Source organism: Nannospalax galili, unplaced genomic scaffold (genome assembly GCF_000622305.1).
Source record: "Nannospalax galili isolate Female #2095 unplaced genomic scaffold, S.galili_v1.0 scaffold706, whole genome shotgun sequence".
Lineage (NCBI taxonomy): Eukaryota > Metazoa > Chordata > Mammalia > Rodentia > Spalacidae > Nannospalax > Nannospalax galili.
Window position 1 is genome coordinate 1,200,203 of NW_008354694.1, and position 23,634 is coordinate 1,223,836.

A 23,634-nucleotide genomic window follows, 5' to 3' on the forward strand; every position below is an offset into this window, starting at 1 on the left:
CACACCTCCTGCAAGTCAGCCACATACACTTTAGCTGATCCCCAGGAAGGCAGTGATACCCAGCACATACTACAGAATATAAAGAGGACAACTAAACCATCAGTGTCCCCAGCAGAATAAAAATGAAATCAAATTCAGACATTAGGGAAAAAAAAAACTGAGACAGGGTCTCACTATGCAGCCCTTGCTGGCCTGGGTCTCACAACGCAGACCAAGCTGGTCTTGATCTCACAGAGATTCTCCTGCCTCTGCCTCCTAGGTGCTTGGACTAAAGACATGCGTCGCCATGCCTTGCAAAATATTAAAAAATTAAAAACAGTCTCACCTAGCCCAGGCTGGTCTTGAATTCTCTGTGTAGCCAGAGATGACCTTGAACTTCTGAATCTCCTACTTGGGGCCTCCCCTATGCTGGGATTACAGCTGTGCACCACCACACCGGGTTTATGTGGTGCCAAAAATCCAACAGAGCTGTGTGCGTGCCAGGCAAGCACTCTACCAACTAAGCCACCCCAGCTCCTGGCAGAATATTTGTGCCAGTCTTAGAGATGGGGGAGCTGGGCTGGGTATCTGTGGTACTGCTCCACCTGAACCTCTGTGCGGGACAGTTGAGTGTGAACACTGAATTCTCTCAGTGCAGAACATCTCTGCCTCACCCTTCCTCTCCAAAAGCCCTAGAGGGGCCTTGGGCCTCCACCCACACTTCCTTCCTGCCTCTACCTCTGCTCTGCCTATGGCTACACTGACTATAAACTAATGGAGCTGGGGCCCAGCCCAGCTGAGGCCCCAAACTGAAACCATGCACGGCACCTCTGACCCAGTGTGAACTGAGTCCCTGAAGACTGAGTCTAGTGTGCATGTGTGTCTGAGAGATGAAAAAGGATGTGACATGAGCACAGGCTCAGCTTTCAATCTGCTGTTTGTGGCTTAGGTCCCACCTTCCTGACTTCCCACAAGTTATCTATCTGCCCAGAACACCTGGGGCCCCAAGGTTTTTTGGTATGAGTGTGGTATATGAACTTGGCGGGGGGGGGGGGGGGAGTCTGTCTCCATGCATGAGCAGGCCAGCAAGCCCCAGGGAGCCCCGTGTCCCAGCTCCCCAAAGCACTGGGGTTAGGTGCACATACGGCCAGGACCTGGCTTTCTACATGGGTCCTAGGGATCTGAACTTAGGTCTTTATGCTTGCACAGCAAGCCCTCTTACCCACTGAGCCATCTCTCCATCTGCCCCCCCCGGGGGGGAGTTTTTTCTATCTGTAAAAAAGAAGTAGGATTGAAATAAGTATCTCCAGGAGCCCATCTGCTCCTGTCTTCCTGGACCCAGTGAACCTTCTTCAGCCAAGATGGTTGGGGTAGTGCAGTGTGGCCCTGGGCAGTCAGTCTGTGAAAAGGCCCTTTGGTCACCCACCTGCCAAGTTCAGCAGGGATCATAAAGACAGAACACACCCGATCAGAAATATGCAAAGCTCGGAAGGCCACAAACAGTATGAAGCGATGGCTCTGGAAGTTGGGAATCCACCCCTAAGGCTCTGGCCACTGACCCCCAAAACTACATCCCAAAAGGATACCAAGTGCCCTCAGGCCCTGGTTATACTGGCATTCTGTCCCACCTACAGTAGCTAAATGCATGCTTAGCAGAGTGCTCTGTGAATGTCAGGGATCTGTCAGAATTGAGGGTCCTCAGAGATCACTCAGTATGACCCAAAAATGTTTGTTTCCGACTTCTTGCACGCTTCCAGTGACAGACGGCTCATTACCACCACTGTGCCTCCTCAGCTGCCTCTTCAGGGGGATACCAGGAACTCAGTCTTCTCCAGGAAGCTTCCAGCACTTGGCCACATGACCTCCAAGGCTACAGAGGGCACATAAGTACCTTCCAACAATTCTGTTGATAGCTGATGTCAGTTGTCTTTTGCCTGTTTGATCTGCGGTTGGGTTTGTTGTTGGAGTTTGGAGACAGGGTCTCACAGCATAACCCGAGCTGACCTGAAACTCATGGCAATCCTCCTGCCTCAGCCTCCCTTGCCTGTCCTTAAGGCTGACCAACATTTCTCTTAACAGCCCTCTGTGATTTGGTCCTCTGTCTTCTTCCCCTCCCCCACCCTTTGACTGTATTTGATACCTTCCAGTAGGTTCAATCTCTCTGCAATGTGGGAGTGAATTCTAAGGGGTCTCACCAGGCACAATCTGAGCTGGTCCTGGGTCCCCACAGCTCTACACACTGTCCTCCCCTTACTCGATGTCTGCTTTTGGCAGAGAAGAACACCTCAGGTGGGATGCACCTTGATGGGCAGCTCTGTTCACCACAGATGTTTCTAGAAACCCTGTTTGGGTATCATGCTGGACACTATGAAGGTTCAAGTGGGCCTGTCATGATCAACTTCACTGTCAGCCTGACTGGATTTAGAGTCACCTAGAGATGCACCTCTGTGCATGTCTCACAGTGAGGATGCTTCTAGACTTTTAGGTGGGAAGAACCACCCTGAATGTGGACAGTGCCAGGCAAGCCTGCAGTGTAGACCGAGCAGAAAGGGAGAATGTAGAAAGCGGTTGAGCACCAGCATGCATCTCCCTCTGCCTCCTGCTTGTGGACACAATGTGACCAGCTGCCTCACACTCTGCGACCATGTCTCCCCACCATGATGGGCCGCACCCTCAAACTGAGCCAAAATAAACCCTTGTTCCTTAAGTTGCCTTGGTTGGGTATTTTGTCATAGCAATGGGAAAAGTAACTACCACGGGACTTCAAAACTAGCCCCAGTCCTCAGGGAGCCCAGAGTGCTAGTCGGGTACAGGTATTCACACTGGAGCCCGAACCATCCAGAAGACAGAATCAGATGTGGCCTCGGAGGCCAGGAGAGTGCACTGAAGTGGAAGTGGGAAGCTGAGCCTGAGACCCCGAAATCTAGAAGTGCCTCGGGCTGGGAGGCCGCTCAGCGATGTGCTGAGCTCATGGATGTGTGGTTGGGGCTGGAGGGGCGGGGGGGGGGGGTTGTTTTTTAGTTGTTTTTTTTTTTTTCCTGAAACATGGTCTCAGACTGTCACCTAGGTTAGCCTAGAACTCATGGTGTTCCTGTGCTAAAGTCAGTCTTGCCAAAGTCCTCCTATCTCAGCCTCCCAAGCGCTCCAGGACTGATGTAAACCACCACACCCAGCTTTGGCTATTTTTCTAATTAAAAAATATTTTATTACCATTGCTTCCTTTAAGAAGTAACATGATAGGGCAGGAGAGATGGCTTAGTGGTTAAGGGCACCAGCTGCTCTTGCAGAGGACCCGGGTTCAATTTCCAGTACCCACATGGCAGCTAAAGCCATCCGTACTTAACTCCAGTTCCAGGGGAATCCTACACCCTCTTCTGACTCCAAGGGCACTACATGACACAGGTGCACTTACACACATGTAGGCAATACACTCATACACATAAAATCGATATAATAAAAAATTTTTTTAATTTAAAAACAGAAGTAAGGGTTGGGGATTTGGCTCAGTGGTAGAGTGCTTGCCTAGCAAGCGCAAGGCCCTGGTTTGGTTCTCAGCTCTGAAAAAAAAAAAAAAGACAAAATAAAAAAAGAAGTAACATGATTACATTGGAAGACTTTGTATAGGTTGGATTTTTAAATATTTTATTATTTTTATGTGTGTAAGTACATGGCCTGTATGTATGTAAGTGCACCTGTGTCATACATTGCCCACAGAGGTCGGAAAAGGGCGTCAGATCCCCCAGAACTGGAGTTATGGATGATTGTTAGCTACCGTGTGGGTGCTGGGAATCGAACCCAGATCCTCTGCTACAGCAGGCAGCACTCGTAACCACTGAGTCATCGCTCCTGCCCTGTATGTGAGTTTTCGTTTGCTTATTTTTGGTGTTGAGGATCATCATGGTGTGAGTGTGAGTTGTCCCTCATAGACTCATGTGCTGGTCCCCGGCTGGTAATACTGTTCTGGGCTCTGAGGAGGTTGAGGCTCACTGGATGAAGTGAGTCCCTAGGGGCAGACCTCAAGGTTTTATACCCTGCCCTGTCTTCCTGCCTGTTCTCTGCTTCCTGACTACGGGAGCAACGTGACCAACCGGTTCATTCCTGCCACCATGCCTCCCCACCATGGTGGACTGTGTTCCCTCAAACTGTAAGCCAGAAGAACCTTCCTCCTCAAGTGCTTCTTGTCAGGCATCCCTCTCAGAAACAAGAAAAGGAATTAATAAAGGTTTGAGCCCAGGGCCTGCACATGCTTTACTACTGAACCAAACCCAACTGTACAAAGTTTTAGAAATCAGCATGTCCACTAAAGCATACTTTGATAATTAAAGATAGAAATAAAGATTCTGAAGAAGCGGCTTGGTGGTTAAGAGTGATGGCCGCTCTTGCAGAGAGTCAGAGTTCAGTTCCCAGCACCCATGTCAGGTGACTCACAACCACCTATAACTTCAGTTCCAGGGAATCTGATGGCCTCTCCTGGCCTCCGCAAGCACTGCACCCAAATAGTGCACATACAGACAAGCAGGCATGCATACATACACATACTGGAATGGAGGCAGGAGGATCAGGAGTTCAAGTTTATCCTCTGCTGTATATCGAGTTCAAGGCCAACCTGGGCTAGAGGAGAGAACAGTGAGCACTGACAGTGGTATAGCTTGGTGGGTGAAGTGTTTAGCATGCACAGGGCTCTGGGTTTGAGTTTCAGCACTTTAGGAATGAAAAAGAGGGTGAGGGGAAAGAGTCAGCAGGGGACAGGCTGCGAGGAGCCTTGGATGTCTCTGTGCAGGTGCTGTGGGGAAGAGTTTCGTCAGGCTCTGAAAGGTTCAAGCACAAGGCCACAGCCTTCTGCACCTGGCAGCTGTCCGTGGAGACAAAAACTTCTCCACTATCCTGTGACTGTTAATGGAAGATCACAATGTTTCCTGAATTCATGATCTTGCTTCAGATGATAGAATGAGACCTGGAGGCAGGTGGTTCTGTGGAGTCCCCTCCTGCCACAGCTCTCAGACGTCAAGACCCTTCTGTGTGGCCTCAGGTCTTGGGTTGTGCCACACACTGCAGGCGCTTTCTGGAACTCCTTGAGGAAACTGAGGCCCAGGGAGTGTACAGTCAAACAGTGTTGAGTTTAGGATTTGAATCCAGATCTGGGTGCTTCTAGAATACCAACTTTCTTTACCACTTTACTCCAGAATTTTCCCACCTGGTTCTGTGCTAACTTGGATACCTGGGCAGGGCGACCGTGGTATTTGTTGGTTGGTCGTATTTCTGTTTTGAACTCTCTGCATAGCCCAGGGTGGCCTGGAACTCTCAATCCTCTTGACTCAGCCTCCCGAGTGCCGGGATTCTAGGCATGCCCTGCCACTTATTCCAGATACAACTTGTTTGAGCCCCATTCCACCCCCACCCCCCACCTTCCTCCTTGTCATAACCAGAGTTGCACAACCCTGTTCACTTATTTATTTTATTTATTTTGTGTCTGTGCACGTGTGCCTGTGCCAACACGTGCCATGGAGCAATGTGGAGGTCAAAAGACAACTTTTGGGAGTTGATTCTCCTTTTCTACCGGGTTCTGGGGATCAAACTCAGGTCACTAGGCTTGGCCAGGATTGGTAGCAAGCACCTTTTACCCACTAAGCCATCTCACCCACCCTGCTTTGGCTATTTTTATAACTGTTTCTTAATCCTTTTGTCAAGAAGGGAGCTTTTGGGGTTGGTGAGATGGTTTAGCAGGTAAAGGTGCTTGCAACCAAGGCTGACTACCTGAGTTTGAGTCTAGGAATTCACTTGGTAGAGAGAGATAACTGATTCTTACCAGTTGTCCTCTGATCTGCATACATGGGTGGTGGCATATGCATCTAGAGAGAGGGAGGGAGGAAGGGGGAGAGAGGAAGAGAGAGAGAGAGAGAGAGAGAGAGAGAGAGAGAGAGAGTTTTTTAAAAAAGAAGCCCTTGATCTTGGGACACAATTATTTTTTTAAATATTTTATTTATTATTTTCTTTTATGTGTATGAGTGTTTCGCCTTCATGTAGGTAAGTGCACAGTGTCATACAATGCCCATGGAGGTCAGAAGAGGGCGTCGGATCCCCTGGAACTAAAGTTACGGATGGTTGTTAGCTACCTTGTGGGTGCTGGGAATCAATCCCAGTCCTCTGCAAGAGCAACCAGTGCTCTTAACCTCTGAGCCATCTGTCCAGCCCTGGGACACAACTCTTTGGACCACTAAATGTGGGACACACTGGCTCAGGCCCACTGAGCAGTTAGACTCAAGAGTAATCATTGAAAGCTGCTAGTTATTGGTGCTGACAGATTTATTGCCCTTCAACACCCACCAGTGTGGTTGGATCCAGTTATGGAACTAACTCCAGTGGATAGGTTGTGAGAGGAAGTCCAGAATTACTTCCTGTTGCATTATTGCAAGACCCAGCACTTCCTGGATCCTTACCACCAGCGCTGTGATTTCCAACCAATCATTTAATAGTTTACTTAACACCCTCAGGTCTCTCAGTCTGGCCCGGTGTTGTTGGAAATTGTGGCCGCCCCATCCACCTACCTCACTTTGCCCACCTCACTTCATGATTTACGATGATGTCTATACAGCTGAAGTGGGTGTATAGTGAATGAGAAAGAAACCTTTGACTTTAAGCCACTTTGCCTTATGGGTATGATGACATCATTAATCTATTCCAGCCGTGACAAAATCAGATATTAAACACAACTACTGCTGGGCATGGTGGCTCTCACCTGTAATCCAAAGACTCAGGAGGCTGAGGCAGGAGGATTGTGAACTTGAGGCCAGCCTGAGCTACACAATAAGACCCTGAAAAAACACACCAAACAGGCTGGCGAGATAATGCTGGGTAAAGCACTTGCCACCAAGCCTGACCACCTGAGTTCAATCCCTGGACCCATATGGCGATAGGAGAGAACTGACTCCCACAGGTTAACCTCTGCCCTACATATGTGTGCTGTGTCAACACATATACACAGGTAAATAAATAAATGTAATAAAAAGACTTTTTTCTGTTTTTTATTAAATTTTTGTGAATTTCATGCAGTAGTTGGGAATACAGCTCAGTGGTAGAACACTAGCCTAGCATGCTAGGAAATATTTAGAGGGCTTTGAAAATCCAGAATAGATACTTAACCAAGTGTGGGAATCAGAGACTTCAGCAGGTTTCAAAACAAGGCGTGGAGGACGATTTGCATAGTGGTCAGGCTGTGTTAGTCAGGGGTCAGGTCAGAGGACCTGGGGAAAGTCATGCAGGAAGTTCCAGCTTGAAGCTGCAGCCCAGCTGGCCACAGTCCAAGATTTCCTGTTCCCCATTCCCAGCTTGGTCAGGAGCTCCTCCCTTCTCTCTGCCTGGGTTTCCTCCCTGCGGGGGGTGGGGGGTGGGGTGGTGGTGGTGACACCTTAGCAAGTGTACCATCTTTTTTTCTCTCCATCATCCAGTTGGTTATCTTTGCATGGGAAACAAGCTCAGAATAAATCTTGAAAATCCTGAAACTTCTAGTCTCTTTAAAAGGCTTTGGGGGCTGGAGAGATGACGCAGCAGTCAAGAGCACTTTTTATTCTTTCAAAGGACTGGGTTCAGTTCCCAGCACCCACATCAGGTGGCTCACAGTCACCTGTTAACTCCAGCTCTAGGGACTCTAACACCCTCTACTGGACTCTGGGTACCAGCATTCACATGCCCCAATCCATAGGCACATACACATAATTTTATTAGTCTTTTTTTTTTTTTTTTTGAAACAGGGTCTTCCGTAGTCCCAGCTGGACTGGAACATACTATGTAGACCAGACTGGCCTTGAACTCACAGAGATCTGCCTGCCTTTGCCTCCCAAGTTCTGGGATTAAAGGTGTGCATCACCATACCCAGCAATATAAACATAATTTTACATTAGCCACCATGTGGCTGGTAGGAATCGAACCCGGGTCCTCTGCAGTAGCAGCCAGTGCTCTTAGCCACTGAGCCATCTCTCCAGCCCCCCAAGATGGCCTTTTAAGAGAGTTTTAGGGGCTGATGAGATAGCTCAGCATATAAAAGTGCTTACCACCAAGACTGATGACCAAAGTTCCAGCCCCAGCGCACAAGTAGCAGAAGCAAAAAACTGATTCTCACAAGTTGCCCTTTGACACCCACACATGGGCTGTGGCATGTGGCACAGATGGACGCACACACACAAATAAAAGTTACTTTATTTTAATTACATTTCATTTATCTGTGTGTGTGTGTGTGTGTGTGTGTGTGTGTGTCACAGTGCACACATGAAGGTCACAGGACAACCCGCAGGAATCGGCCCTTTCCCTCCACCATGTGAATCCCAGGAATCACACAGTTTAGCAACAGGTGCGTTTGCCTACTGAACAATTTCAACAGATACTATTTTAAGATTTAAAATTACAGCCAGGCGGGGTAGTGCACGCCTTTAATCCCAGCACTTGGGAGGCAGCTGTGAGTTTGAGGCCAGCCTGGTCTACAGAGTGAGAACCAGGCCAGCTGGGGCTACAGGGAGACCTTGTCTCAGAAAAGACCAAAAAGGAGAGAGAGAGAGAGAGAGAGAGAGAGAGAGAGAGAGAGAGAGAGAGAGAGAGAGAGAGATGGGAGATGGGAGATGGGAGATGGAAACAAGAGAATTCCTGGAATCTTACAGGCCAGCTAGTTTAGTTTGGCAGATGCAGTGGAGATGAGATGTTGTCTCAAATGAGTGCAAGGTGAGGACTGACACTCAAGGCTTACCCTTGACCTTGGCATGTGCCCCATACCATGTGCGCATACACACATACACACCATGTGCACTTTTTAATCATTGGGCAGACACACCTGAGGGAACTATGGGCTGGCAGGTGCTGCCTCAGCAGGACAAGGGGGACAGGGACTCAAGTCCTCGAGGAGCTGCCCATGAACACATTAGAACATAGTTTACTTAGATGTAGTTTCTAGAAGTGTGCCTTGTATGAGAGGCAGATGGATCAGGTCTGCACATCTGGGGGTCTGTAGTGTGAGATTTTTGTGTTTGGTTTGGTTTGGTTTTTGTTTTTTTAAGACAGGGTCTCCCTGTAGCCCCAGCTGTCCTGGAACTCACTTTGTAGACCAGGCTGGTCTTACAGATATCTGCCTGCCACTACCTCTTGAGTGCAGCGCTGGGATTAAAGGGACACCTGGTTCTGTGTCCCTTTCCACCTAGGCAGTTCTCTGGGAACCCCTCTCTGAGCCCTGAGGAGGGCAGAGCCTCCTAGGCTAGCTGAGACTCTGAGGTCTCCAATCCTCTCAGACCATCTTTCCCATCACAGGAGGAGGAGGTTGCTGATTCCCCAGCTCCAAGTAGCCCCCGGGGTGTGTTGTGTAGCCGAGAGACATGGTGCTGTGCCCACTCAGTCTCACTCTTGGCCCTGACTCTATCTCCAGGTGGAGAAGAGGGAGACAGAGCTTCTGGACACACTGGACAAGGAGCAAAGGATCCTGGAAGGACGGCAGGAGGAGGCCGGGCCAGGTGAGGATGGAGGCCCCTCCGGGAAGAATACAGGGGCTCCTCCTGTTTCTTCAGCTGTGGCCACCCAGAGCTCTTACTGTCCCCTGCCCCTGCCTCCAGGAGCAGCCCACAGCGCCAAAGCTGGAGTTTATGGGGTCCTTGGCCTTAGAGGGGTGAAGGAATTTTTCTTTAGGGTTAGCGTTTACAACTAGAACCATGCTTTGTTTGCCTTTATTTGACACCCCTCCTTTCCCCTTTATTTTTTATATTTATTTTATGTGTATGAGTGTATTGCCTGCATGTATGAAAGTGCACCCATATCATGCAATGCCCTTGGAGGTCAGAAGAGGGTGTTGAATCCCCTGAAAATGGAGTTAGCTGCCATGTGGGTGCTGGGGATTGAGCCCGGCTCTTCTGCAAGAGCAGTCAGTGCTCTTAACCATCTCCCCAGCCCAGCCCTTCCTGTTTTAAAAGCGATACATATTCGCTACAGGAAATCTAGGAACCTTAGGTAGGCATGGCGGCACACACCTGCGACCACAGCACTTGGGAGACAGTGGCAAGAGGATCAGGAGTTCAAGGCCCGTCTCCTTTACACATGAAGTTAGAGGTCAGCCTGGGCTACCTTTCAGTAAGGGAGGGCTTGGGATGGAGAAAACCTAGACAAATAAGAACACTTTTATTTTTGGTGGTGGTGGTAGTGGTGGTGGTGGGGTTTTTTTGTAATTGAATTTTTGTGCATTTCATACAGAAAATCATCTTTATACCTCCTGCCCCTTTGGCACCCTCCCATAGCCCCCACTGAAGTTCATACATTTTGTTATATGTGTTAAGGCCTGTCATGTAGTTAGCGTCCCCAGATGTCCCTCAGTGCAAGTTCATCTACTAGGATCTAGTCAGCCTATTTAGTCAGTTTAAGAACATCAGCTCTTCCTCACCCAGCAGTAATCAGCTGCCAATAATTCTAAGATTGCAGCCGGCTGTCCATTTCCACAGCTCTGTGCTGGGTTTTTGTCTGCTTGTGTTTGCATGGGTCTTGTGCATGCTGACACCATTGCTGTAGGTTTGTATGAAAAAGGGTCCCAGGAGTCTGCAGGACTATCTCCATATGGTCATGTACCTCCTCCCTGTCTCTTGCAATCTTTCCACCCTCTCTTCCGAAATGGTCCCTGAGCCCTGGAGGGGTGGATTTTAATACAGGAGTCCTGTCCAAGGACCCCCCTCTGCAGTCTTATTCTATGTGTTTTGGTGACCTTTTGTGTTCCTGGCCCTCTGTTGTATGAGGGAGCTTCATTGATGAGGGAGCTTCATTGATGAGGGAGCTTCATTGATGAGAACTGAAAGATCATTAGTGTTCTCTTCATCCCTTGTTCTATGTTCCATGAGCCTTAGGTGTAGAGGTTGCATCCTAGATGTGCCACTTAGGCTTGGGCAATTCATAAATTCACAGTCTCTGTGTGTGACCAATTGTGGAACTCTGTAATTATCACTGTCTCTTGAAAAAGAAGCTTCTTTAAGGTCACTTTTTCATAACCACCTTACATGCCTACAGTGATAATTCTTAAAAATTGTGGTTTGTACGGCTGGAGAGATGCTTAAGCTGTTAAGAGCACATACTGTTCTTCTAGAGGACCCGTTTTGTTCCCAACACCCATATGGTTGTGACTGCAGCTCCAGGGGGATCCAGTACCTCCATGCTTGTGTGCACACGCATGTGCATGTACACACACACACACACACACACACACACACACTTTAATACAAATAAATCTTTTTAAAAAAATTATAGCCAGGGAGCAAGAAAAATAGATCAGCAGTTCAAAGTACTGGCTGCTCTTTCAGAGGACCCAGGTTTGGTTCCCAGCACCAACATAATGGCTAACAATGTCCTCAACCCCAGTTCTAGTGGCTCTGACATCCTCCTCTGGCCTTCACAGGTCCTGCATGCCTTTGGTGCGCACATGTACATGCAGGCAAAACACTCATACACATAAATAAAATTAAATAAAAAATTGTTGAAAATATGGCTAGGGTGGGGCTAGGGAGATGGCTCAGTGGGTAAAGCATTTGCTACACAAGTGTGAGATCTTGAGTTCAGATTCCCCAGAACCAATGTAAAGACGGACACTATAATGAGCATCTGTGATCTGAGTACTCCTATGGTGAGATGGGAGACAGAGACAGAAGAGTCCTCAGAAACTCAGGCCAGTGAGCCTGGATTGTGCAGTTCCAGACAAACAACCCTGTCTTCAGACAAGGTGGAAGGTAAGGATTTGACTTCCACGTGGGTGTGTGCTCAGAACACACACATACACACACGCACGCATACACGCATGCACATACACACAAAGATTTTAAAAATTATGAGCCCAGGGAGGTAGTGCACACCTTTAATCCCAGCACTTGGGAGGCCAAGGCAGAGGCAGATCTCTGTGAGATCAAGGCTAACCTAGTCTACATAGTTCCAGGCCAGCTAAGGCTACTGGAAGACCCTGTCTCAAAAAAAAAAAAAAAAATTAGGTCTAGGACAGCCAGCCATAGTGGCTCACGCCTTTAATCCCAACACACAAGACAAGAGAATCACTATGAATGCAAGGCCAGCCTGGGCAATATAGTGAGTTTAAAGTCAACTGAGATACTTAGCAAAACCCTTTCTCAAAAAAATTAGTCAAGGGGCTGGAGAGATGACTCAATAATCAAGAGCACTGGTGGCTTTTGTAGAGGACCTGGGTTCAGTTCCCATAATCCTCATGGAGACTAATAACGATCCTTAACTCTAGTTTCATGGGATCTGATACCCTCTTCTGGCCTCTGCAAGCATTGCATACATGTGGTGCACATACATACATATCATTCATACACGTAAAGGCACGTGGTACATGCCTTTAATCCCAGAACTCAGGAGGCAGAGGCAGGCAGATCTCATGAGTTCAAGGCCTGCCTGTTCTACATAGTGAGTTTCAGGCCCGCTGGAGCTACAGGGAGACCCTATCTCAAAAAAAAAAATTAATTAAAGTAAAATTTTAAAACTGTCATCACAAATGTGATCATGGAAAAAATTTAAGCTACAAATTAATCAGAATATGGTGTAAACATAGAGGTCCAGGCCTCCTCTGGGGCTGCTGCCCTTGGGCTTCAGTGCCAGCTGGCTCCCCACTCACCAGCTGTATGACCCAACCATATGACCTTGACATTATCTCCCCTCCTCACAGGGCCTTTGAGATCTAAACAACCAAATGAAATTTCTGCCACATGGACTGGAGAAGTGGCTCAGTGGTTAAGAGCACTGACTGCTCTTGCAGAGGACCCAGGTTCAATTCCAGGCAATCCAACTCCCTCTTCTGACCTCTGTGGGCACTGTACTCACACACACACACACACCTAAAAATAAAAATAATCTTTTCCACATTCATATTTTTAATAATGTAGAATTGGCATGGCCAAATTTTATATACATATATAATATATATACATTATATAATATATATTCCTTCAGATTGGTAGAATACACATAAGATTTACCATGAATGATATTAAACATCCACAATTAATGCAACCATCGCTACCACCCAGTTCCAGTTCACCCCCCAAAGAAACACCCTTCAATGGTCATTCCTTATCCTCCCATCAACCTCTGGCAACTGATAATTTCTCTCTCCCTGTGGCCTTATCTGTCGGGAACACTCATATAAATGACATCAGGGATCCTGTGCATCCTTCATGCCTGGCTTTCTACCCAGCAGGATGTTTCCATGACATAACATAATCTGACTCCACTCCTTTATATGGCTGAGTAATACTCCACTGAATGGACATACCATCCCTCATTTACCTAGTCATCATGACATGGATACCTACACCGCCTCTCCCTCCAACCACTGTAAGTGGTGTCACCAGCCCAAGCGCTCTCTGGGACAGCTGTCTGCATTTCACCTTGCTGAACATGCAGGAGGAGAGCAGCTAAGGTATATGGAATCTCTGTACTAGTCTTTTGAGAAACGCCTTAAGTCTTCCATGGTGGCTTTCCTCCTCTGTTCTGTGACCTCACTGCTGTCGTCACCGTTGTCATTCTGAGGAGGCTGAGGTGGCATCTCCCTGTGGTTTTCATTTGCATTTCCCTAATGATTAATTTTGTTAAGCCTATTTCATGTGCCTGTTGCCCATAGGTACATCTTCCTGTGATTTTCCATGACCTTGTTACGTCATGACAGTCAGTATGAAGTAGGACTGCCTTGTGGATGTTTGCTTGCTTGCTTGTTTTTGGTTTGTTGTTTGAGACAGACTCTCACTATTAACTATAGACCTAAGCTGGCTTTTAGTCATGGTGATCCTCCTGCCTCAGCTTCCCAAGAGTGGGAATTACAGGCATGTGGCATCTCACCCAGCTAGTTTGTTTGCTTTTGGGACACTAAGCCAACCGGCCTGGCCTCTGTCTCCTGATACCACGCCTGGCTTATTGGGCATTTCCCTAACCACCGATCTGTCCAGTGATTTCCTGTGTGCACTTTGACAATCTGTATGGCTTCTTCAAAATGGTCAAACCCTTGGATTTGCCCTTAAAAATGCCAGCACAGATTTTTCCCTGTCAGCACTTACCTGATGCTTCCCCAATTATTTATTTTAAAAGCAATCATGGTCATAGGTAATTTATATGCAAATTATATAACCCGCCCTCTTCTTGGATTTTTCCTAAAGATTTATTTATATATTCTTATGTATGAGTGTTATGCCTGCATGTATGTAGGTGCACCCTTGTCATACGGTGCCTGCAGAGGACAGAAAAGGGTGTTGGATCCCCTTGAACTGGAATTACAGATGGTTAGCCATCATGTCAGTGCTGGGATTTGAACTTAGATCTTCTGCAAGAACAGCCAGTGCTCTTAACCACTGGGCCAGCTCTCCAGCCTCTATGTTTTTTACTTATGTATGTGTGTGTTGTGTGTGCAAGTGCATGCAGAGGCCAGAGGAGGGTGTTGAACCCCTGGGGTTGGAGTTACAGGTGGCTGCGAGCTGCTCAGTATAAGTGCTAGGAACTAGACTCAGGTCCTCTGTAAGAGCAGTGTGTGCTCTTAACTGCTGAGCCATCTCTCCAGCCCGTTTTTTCATTTAACATTGTATCAAACAATGTTAAATGAGTACATGGTTATAAAAACGCTTATGATAGCTAAACCAGTGACTCAGGCCTTTAATCCCAGCACTCGGGAGGCAGAGGCAGGCAGATCTCTGTGAGTTCAAGGCCAGCCTGGTCTACATAGTGAGTTCCAGGTCAGCTGGGGCTACAGGGAGACCCTGTCTCAAAAAATAAGACCAAAAAAAAGAAAGCTAAATCAGGCCAGGCATGGTTGTTCATACCTACAGTTTCTCTGTAATCCTAACACTTGGGAAGCTGAAGCAGGAGGATCACAGTGAATTTGAGGCTAGCTGGGCTACAGTGAGAACTTTTTCATAAAAACAAGTCTAGACCGTAACTTAAGTGTGTTTGCTTGCTGTGAGTCCAGACATCCGAATTTGACTCCTGTAAATGATTTGCCTCATTCCTTAATTCCCAGAAATAGAGTGACTGGAATAGAGGTCCCTACAAGTTTGGAACTCTTAAAATCCATTGCAACACTGGCACAGAACTTTGGAAAGAGAACTAGAACCCTGCCGAGGAGCCTAAAGTCTGGCCAACACCCGAGGGCCCGCCAGAGCTACTGCTCAGGAGGCTCACCAACTTCTCCACCCATGAGGCTTTTGGGAAGTCCTATTCTCACAGCTTTGATACTATTTTTGCACAATAAATACATTAACACAAAGTACCATACCATAAAACCTAGAATGGAGGCCTATCTTGGATTCTTCCCAATGGTCAGAATTCCTTTATAGTTTTGTGTTTTGTTTTGGTCCTTTGGGGACAGGGCCACCATGCCCAGCTATCCTTTATGGTTTTACATGTTTTATTATTACACTTATTTGTGTATGCGTGCCACATCATATGCATGGAGATCAGAGTGGGATTTCATGTGTGGACCATCATACCAGGTTTATGTGGTGCTGGGGATCAAACTCAGGGTCTCCTGCATGTTGGGCTGCACCCCAGCCTAGGATTCTTGGTTTTGTTTGCTGGTTCCATGGCACGTCAGATTCTGGTCTTCTCCCCTGACCTGCTGCCACCGGTTACTTTCAGGCTTTGCAGTGACGGCCCCGTTCACTGTGTACTTCACAACAACCATCCACCCTTGGTGAGGGGGTATGCTGCGGGGGGGGGGGTTAGTTTCAACCATCCCTACCTGGAGCCAGAGTGGGTCTTGAAGGGCAAATTAGAGAATGCCATGCTTTTAAAAAACTGGGGATGTATGAGGTTGGAAAGAGGGCTCAGAAGTTAAGAGCACTGGCTGCTCTTACAGAGGACTCAGGCTTGGTTCCCAGCACCCTAGCACATGGCAACTAACAACTGTCTACATCTCCAGTTTCAAGGGATCTAATGTTCTTTTCTGGTCCCCATGGGCATTGCATGCATGGGTGCACTTACATGCATGCAGGCAAAACACTCATATACATAAAAAAAATAAATATTTTTTTTGGTCTTTTTGAGACAGGGTCTCCCTGTAGCCCCAGCTGTCCTGAAACTTACTATGTAGACCAGGCTGGCCTTGAACTCACAGAGATCCACCTGCCTCTGCCTCCCGAGTGCTGAGATTAAAGGCATGTGCCACCACGCCCTGCAAATAAATAAATTTTAATTAGGATGCAGCCAGGCATGGTGGCACTCACCTTTAATCCCAGCACTCAGGAGGTAGAGGCAGGTGAATCACTGTGAGTTTGAGTCCAGCCTGGACTACAGAGGGAGTCCCAGGTCAGTCAGTAGCAAGACTGTCTCAAAACTAAATAAACAAAAAAGTTAGGGGTGTAGCATTTATACAACTAATCCTAGCCGTTTTGACATTAGTATGTGTGTGGTGGATGTGTGCACATGTGTGAGGGTGTGTACTCCTGCATGTATATTCAGACACCAGAAGTCAACTTTGGGTCTCTTCCTGTGTCAGTCTTCTCCTTATTTTTTTTCAGACAGGGTCTCTTACTGAACCTGAAGTGTCCCAGTTAGGCTAGCCTGACTGCCAGCAGGGTCTCCTGTCTCCCAGCCTTGGGGTTACAGACCCACACTGCTGAGCCTGGCTCTTATCTGGTCCCTGGGGTCTAAACTCAGGTTCCCTGCTTATATAGCAAATCCTTTGCCCACTGAGCCATCTCTCAGTTCCTCCTCCTCTTCCTCCTCCTCCCTCCTCTTCCATCCTTCCTTCTTTCTTTTCTTTACCTTAAACATATTGATTTGGGTTTTTGAGATGGGGGTTCTCACTCTGTAGCCCAGGCCAGCCTTGAATTTCTGGTGATCTTCCTACCTCAGCCTCCCAAGTGCTGGGATTACAGACAAAGGGCCTCGTGTCTGGGTGAACCCTCTATTCTGTGACCCTGCTGCCCTTCACCTGGCTTTTGGCTATATTAACCACCCCTCTCTCCAGTTCCCTCTGCTCTATTTCTCTACCTTGGCCATTTCCAGATGGTCTTCTTCCTGTTGAGAGAAGGTGGGAATTTTCCTAAGGGAATTTGTGAGGGAGGTGGAATGAAAGCTGTATCTGGATAGATGCTGAGATTAACACACTCCCAGCTCTGTGCAGCACAGCCCCATCTGGGAAGACCTGGCAGGTCTCTCTGCTCTGGGACCCTGCAGTTGGCCCTTAGAAACAAACAGGGTAAGTTTTGAGGCCATTTCACAGTTGAGATGACTGGACTCTGAGTTGCCTGCTGTCATCTTCTCAAGGTCTCTCAGTTTTGAAGAGGCAGAGGCAGGACCAGGTGGATTCCTGCCACCAGTATACCGTCCTTACCGTAGCATTGTATCTTTTGTGATTTCATGGCCCAGCATTGTCCCATGCCAGGCCCCTGGTCTCATGTAGCAGAACAAAGTCAGGCCTGCTGCAGGATCCTCGCATCGGAGCCTTAAGGACCTCTGAGTGATCCCCAGGCTCTGGTAGTTCCTTCCCAGGTTGGAATTTGTATCCATTTCCACAATCTTTGTTAAACTCCTAGCATGTTGCTATGATAAAACACTCTGACCCAAAACAGCTTAGGGGAGGAGTTTACTTGGCTTATGAGCCAGGTAACAGTCCCTGCTAGAGGGACATCAGAGCAGGAACTCAAGGCAGAAGCCGTGGAAGAGTGTTGCTTCCTGGCTCTGTTCGGGGTCTGAAGAATTCCCTAAATTGACCACTTGGACACTGAGACTCAGGAGAACTTAACTGCTTTATTGAGACCGACCGGCTGGGGACACAGGCAGGCTCGGGAGCTGCACTGTGACCCAGAGCTGTGGAAATGCAGGGCTTTTAAGCACAAAAGCTGCAGAGCAGGGGATTTCTCCTTCAGCTCAATGTCTGACTTGCTCATTTCACCAAGCTTAGCTAGCTTTCTTAAACAGCCCAAGACCACCTGCCTAGGAGTGGCACCCCCATGATGGGCTGGGTCTTTTCACTCAACTGGCAATCAAGACAGTGCCCCACAGACCAACTAATTGAAGTTCTCACCCAACAGCAAGAAGGAAGTAGAAGACTGTCCCCCAGCTCCTGAGTTTGATGGGTCCCAGTCGATCAGGGGCTTGCCAGAGGCTTTCAGGGGAGTGTCTGAGCTTACCATGATCTACTTTTCCCACAGTCCTCCAGACCTCATATGAACAGGAGAAAGATGCTCTTACCAACTCATTCCAAGAGACTAAAGCCCTGTTGCAGGTGAGAAGGGCCGGGCCATGTCAGTCTCAGGAGTGGGCAGTAGAGGGTTGGCAAGGACGTGCATAGAGCCCCGAAGCATCCATAACTGAGTTCTGTGGGCTATAAGGGGCTGGAGATCCTGTTTTCCCTATGTCCATGTGTGATGCCCAGTTAGCCAAGGGGACTTGGTTCGACAATACAGTTGGCCTATACTTCCAGTGATGCTCAACTTTAATTGTCAACTTGACAACCTAGAATCACCTGGGAAGAGAGCCTCAGTGAGGGACTGTCTGCCTTGGGTTGGCCTCTGAACATGCCTGGAAGGGGACGGTCTTAATTAAATTATTGATGTGACCCAGCCCAGTGTGGGTGGCACCATTCTGTAAGCACAGGGTCCTGAGCAGCATAAACAAACTGAAAACAAGCAAGAGGTTGGGTTTGTGTCACTCCTCCCTCTGCTCTTGACTGTTTGAAGTTCCTGCCTTGACTTCCCCACAGTGAGGGGCTATAACTGAGAACTGGGACCTAAATTAACCCTTCCTCCCCTAAGTTGCCTTTTATCGGGCTGTTTTATCACAGCGACAGAAATGAAACGAAAACATTTCCCAAGGACTATAGGTAAGATCTTGGAGAGGGCATGGACTTCTGTTACGATGAGCTGGTAGGGAGAAGACCCAGGGACCTATGGGATCATGAAAGCAGGTGTTCCACTCAGGAGACACTTCCCAGAAGGAATAGGGCTAAGCCAGAGCCTAGAAGGTAGGCTGGAAAGGTAGGCTGGCTTCAGTGAGAAAGGGCAGGAAGGAAGCTTGAGGCAGAATCAAGCAGCTTGCTGGGAAACATGGAGGAAGAAAAGGAAAACATGGGATGTCTGAGGAACTGAAGGAAGTCAAGGATGCCAGGGATGTGAGGGGGCCAAGGAGAGACAACGGCCTCAGGGCAGAAGCCTGGGAGCCATGAGGAGAGGTTGGCCTCTGCCGCAAAGGGACTACCCAAGGAGATACCGCTCAGTGGGCAATTTCGAAGACAGGGCACTCTGTGATTGAAGTGTGATGTGATGCTGAGCCACTAGATACACAGGAGCAAAGGACCCCGGCATAGCTGGGTATCAAATGCAGGCTGACGCTGGCCCTGAATGCCAGGACGTCATCCCAAGAGTTTGGAGAACTCTATTTGTGACTCTTCTCGTTGCTGTGACCAAATATCTGACCAGAAGCAGCTGAAGGAAGGACAATGGTCTGAGTCAGTCCATTAGGGCAGGAAGGCATGACAGCAGGAGCAAGAGGCAGCTGATCACATGGAGTCCCCAGTCAGAAAGCAGAAAGGCAGATGCTGGTGCTCAGCAGCTTGCTCTTTTTCATTCAGTGCAGGCCCCCAGCCCATGGCATAGTGCTGCCCATATTTAAGGTGGGTCTTCCCATCCCACTTAACCTAATCTAGAAGGTTCCTCCTAGGCATGCCCAGAGGTCTGTCTCCTCTGTGATTCTAGATCTTGTCAAATTGACAATATTAACCATCGTGGGAGCTGTTAAAGACTATAGTGAGAGGTGGGGCTGGGACATTTCAAGCTGTGTTAACAGTGGGTTAACTCTCCTCTGCTCTTAGAAGGGTGAGGGGTAGAGGGTGCGGGGAGGCAAGAGACGCCTTGAACACCAGTCCCTTCCTTGTCTGGGATATAATAAAATTCACCTTGACAAGCCAGGCTTGATACTGACTCCATCTGCCACCTCCTCCAGGACACCAGTGCAAAGCTGTGTGCATCACAGGAGGCCGTGTGGGCCCGGATGAACGGAGTGCAGGGGTACCTCCTTAGCCGGGTCTATAACAGGCACATCCAAGTAGGTGCAGAACACGAATGGGGCTTCTTCCATAATGCAGCAGAGAGGTTAAGGGTGGGCAACAGGAGACGGGGAGCCTCAGGCCTGACACACCTCCACAGGAGCAAGAAAGCGGGTCCCCATGTCACTCTGAGAGAGAGGAGAGAGACTAGGGTAAAGCACGCAGCCTTCTGGTACCCGGGAATTCGGGGTGACTAGCAAACCCGACACAACACAGCCCCTCAGCCCACCAATCCCAGCACCTTTACTAGACAGGCTTCAAAGAGTGTCTGTGGGAGAGTTTGAGAGAAAGTGTGGCATGGGCTGTGAGATGGAGGTGAACGCCCACCTGAGGCCACCACGCGAGCTGCTGGCAGGAGGGGAAGCAAGGCGGCCCGTGTCCGCCTCTACCTGCTGGGCTGACAAGGTCCCTCTGTCCCTGTCCAGGATCACGGAAGCCCTGGTCTGTTCTGGGAGCAGGAGCTGGAGAGCTTGCACCATGTCATTGAGCTGAAGAATGAGCGGATTCATGAGCTGGAGAGGGAGCTGCTCCTTGTGGACATGCTGGTGGGAGCAGGGGCTGCTTTCTGGGCATTTCCACTGTCAAGGGTGTGTGGGATGCTCCGGGTTGGTCCACACCAGCCTTGCTCTGCCACCCATGCAGGAGGCTGGTCTGACCTTGTCACTGGAGCCCTTGGCCCCTCTCGCTTCTGTAACTGGGCAGTGCTGGGGTCGGTAGCCTGGTTCATCAGGAGGGGCGACAGCTGTCACACTGTAGGCAGGGGCCAGGCAGACAGGAGGCCAGCCTGAACAAGGATGGGGCTGGGAACTGGCTTTGAGAACCCAGAGAAGAGCGCTCAGAACCCTGGGACAACACCACCCCCAGAACCTGTCCCTTTGTAAGAAATCTCCCCAGTCTCCCGTGTGCCAGACAACCCCAGGCCATCCCAAGTGTGCTCTGTGAGGGTGGGCTGTTTGTTTGTTTTTGTTTGGATGTGGAATGAGACAGAGGCTTTCTAGGTAGCCCAGAGTAGCTGGAACTCAACATGTAGCCCAGACTGGCTTCAAATTCACAAGTGCTGGAATCACAGGCTGGCTTCTTCTCTGTGAGTTTTGCTGACCCATTCATAAAGAAAAACATAGTAGACTAACTCAACTTTGTTTTGGGTTTTTTTAATTTTTTTGGTCTTTTTGAGACAGTGTCTCCCTGTAGCCCCAGCTGTCTTGGAACTATGTAGAAGAGGCTGGTCTTGAACTCACAGAGATCCACCAGCCTTGGCCTCCAGAGTGCTAGGATTAAAGGTGTGAGCCACTACACTCAGCAGAAATAACTTTTATACTCATTGAATTCACAGGTCAGGTTGTCACACTTGGCAGGAAGTGCCTTTATCCAGCCCTTGTTCTCAGTGGAATTATAATTAGCAGGCCTTTCTTAACGCTTTGGTTTTATTTTAGGTTAGCTTCTTGCTCCACAAAAGGAAACCCTAATCTAGAAAGAACCAGTGTCTGGGGGAGGTTATAACATGAGCTGTGTCCCATGACCTTGGCACATTTCCAGACTCCTTGATTTGTTACAGAAAGAAAAAAATCTGATGTTAGCGTTGAAAAATACCACCCTGCGACAGGAGATCGAGGACCTCCACTTTCGAGCCGGGAACCGGGCAACCATGTCAAGGTAGCTGTCCCCTGCCCCTTCCCCTGACCCTGTCCCTCCTGCCAGAAACCAAAGTTGGGAGAGACTCAGATGGGGAGGGATGGCAGGTGTGCCCAGAGCCTGTCTAGGGAGTATGACTCCTTTTTCCTTGGGAGTCAGGAGGCTCAGTTTCCCAACGTGAGGAAGAGGAAACAGGAAACTTGACCTGAATAGGCCTGCATGCAATGATTCAGTCCTAACTAAGTCTTTGTCACCAAGCACCAAAGTCCTGTGTCAGTCATAGGTAGTTGAATACCTGGCATATTTTCCTGTGGAATCGTCAGGATTCTAAGTGCTGGGTCCTATTACAGTCCTGTTTGGAGATGAGGAAACTAAAGTTCAGTGTGAGCCAAAGAGTCACCCAAGATGACCAGCTAGGCAGTGAGGCCGAGCCTGGAGCCACCCAGAGCTCTGCCTGTGAGGACTTGGCACTGGGCAACAGATAGAATTACCCCTCACATACAGGCAGGTGGCAGGGGTCAGGGGTGGGGTGGGAGGAGGGCTCTGAAGCAAGCTGGTGGCCTACCTCAGGAAGGCTTGCTGGGGGGCACAGGTTGGTCCCTGTGGCAGCTGCTTCCTCAGGCAACCCCTGCTCTGTCTGTACCACAGGCAGTTCTGGAAAGATGTGCTTCAGGTCCTTGAAAAGGGGTCACAGGATGGCCCACTCTGCAGCAGACGGAGGAGCCACTGAGCCAACTGGGTCCTTGGGGCCAGCAACCTCCACCTCCACTGCCCCCTGCTATACCACAGAGGTCTCCTCCTCACCTCGCCTTACAGAGATGGGACCTGGGCCCACCATGATGCTTGGACTCAGCTCCCACCAAAGACTCTGGAGAAGACAGTGAGAGCCACTCTATTGTTTTCTCAGCAAGGACAGGGTGGGGACAAGATGTGGGTGTAAGCGTGTAGCCAGCAACCTCCAGAGTGTGGCCATCAGGATCACCCCAAGAAGTGCCCTTCCTTTGCTGGCCCAGGAGCAAGCGAGTGGATGGAGTTTGTTCTCCCTCCCCTTCTCGCTCTTTCTAGGTCGTTCCAAGCCTGTCCGAAGGTACCCAAAGCCATTTGGGGCCATCTGACAAAGAGGAGCCAACCCCAGTCCGCAGGTCATCAACTTGGCTGACAAGTCACCAACCTATCAACTTATTACTGCACCAATACTTCTCACTCTGAGAAAAACGGTAAAACATACAAGCTAAGGAAAATAAATACAATATTGTTTTATTACCTGGAGGGGCGGGGTCTCCCCAGGTAGCCTAACCTTGAACTCATGCCTCAGCCTCCTGAGTGCTGGGATCATGAGCATGTGCTAACATACCCAACTCGATAAAGGACTGAATTTGCCCCAGAGATAAGAACTATTAATATTTTGAAGCATATTTATCTAAAGTTTTAATGCAAAAAATTATTTTGTTAAAAATTAAATGGAATATACTTTTGTGGTTTTTTTTTCACATTTTTTGGTCTTCTTTCTTTCTTTCTCTCTCTCTCTCTCTCTCTTTTCTTTCTTTCTTTTTGGTCTTTTTAAGACAGGGTCTCCCTGTAGCCCCAGTTTTTGTGCTTTTTTTCTTTTTCACATTTTTTGTTTGTTTTTTTTTTTTCCTTTCTTTCTTGCTTTTTGGTCTTTTTGAGACAGGGTCTCCCTGTAGCTGTCCTGGAACTCACTATGTAGACCAGGCTGGCCTTGAACTCACTGAGAGTTCTCTGCCTCCCGAGTGCTGGGATTAAAGGCGTGCACCCCCATGCCCGACTTTTCCTTATTTTCTACCCCCGCTGCCTCACTGAGCTTTAACTTTTCTTTTGTTTTTGATTTGTTGTTTCATTTTGTGGAGACAGGATCTCATTCAGTGCAGTCTGTCCTCAGACTCACCGTGTAGCCCAGACTGAAATTGAACTCCAGTCCTCATGTCTCAGCCTCTTTAGTGCTGGAATTACAGGTGTGT

The 23,634-nt window shown here is 48.6% G+C and overlaps 1 protein-coding gene across 1 annotated transcript in view; it reads left to right on the forward strand.

Moving 5' to 3' along the window:
• Positions 1-23,119, forward strand: part of Ccdc69 (coiled-coil domain containing 69) — a 41,930-nt gene extending 18,811 nt beyond the window's left edge. The window contains exons 2-7 of the mRNA XM_008851869.3: positions 9,383-9,467; positions 18,132-18,205; positions 19,921-20,022; positions 20,449-20,568; positions 21,579-21,676; positions 22,304-23,119. Of these exons, the coding sequence (XP_008850091.1) occupies positions 9,383-9,467; positions 18,132-18,205; positions 19,921-20,022; positions 20,449-20,568; positions 21,579-21,676; positions 22,304-22,385 (561 nt within the window). The 3' untranslated portion in view covers positions 22,386-23,119. The remainder of the gene's footprint in view (positions 1-9,382; positions 9,468-18,131; positions 18,206-19,920; positions 20,023-20,448; positions 20,569-21,578; positions 21,677-22,303) is intronic.
• Positions 23,120-23,634: the final 515 nt, after the last annotated feature.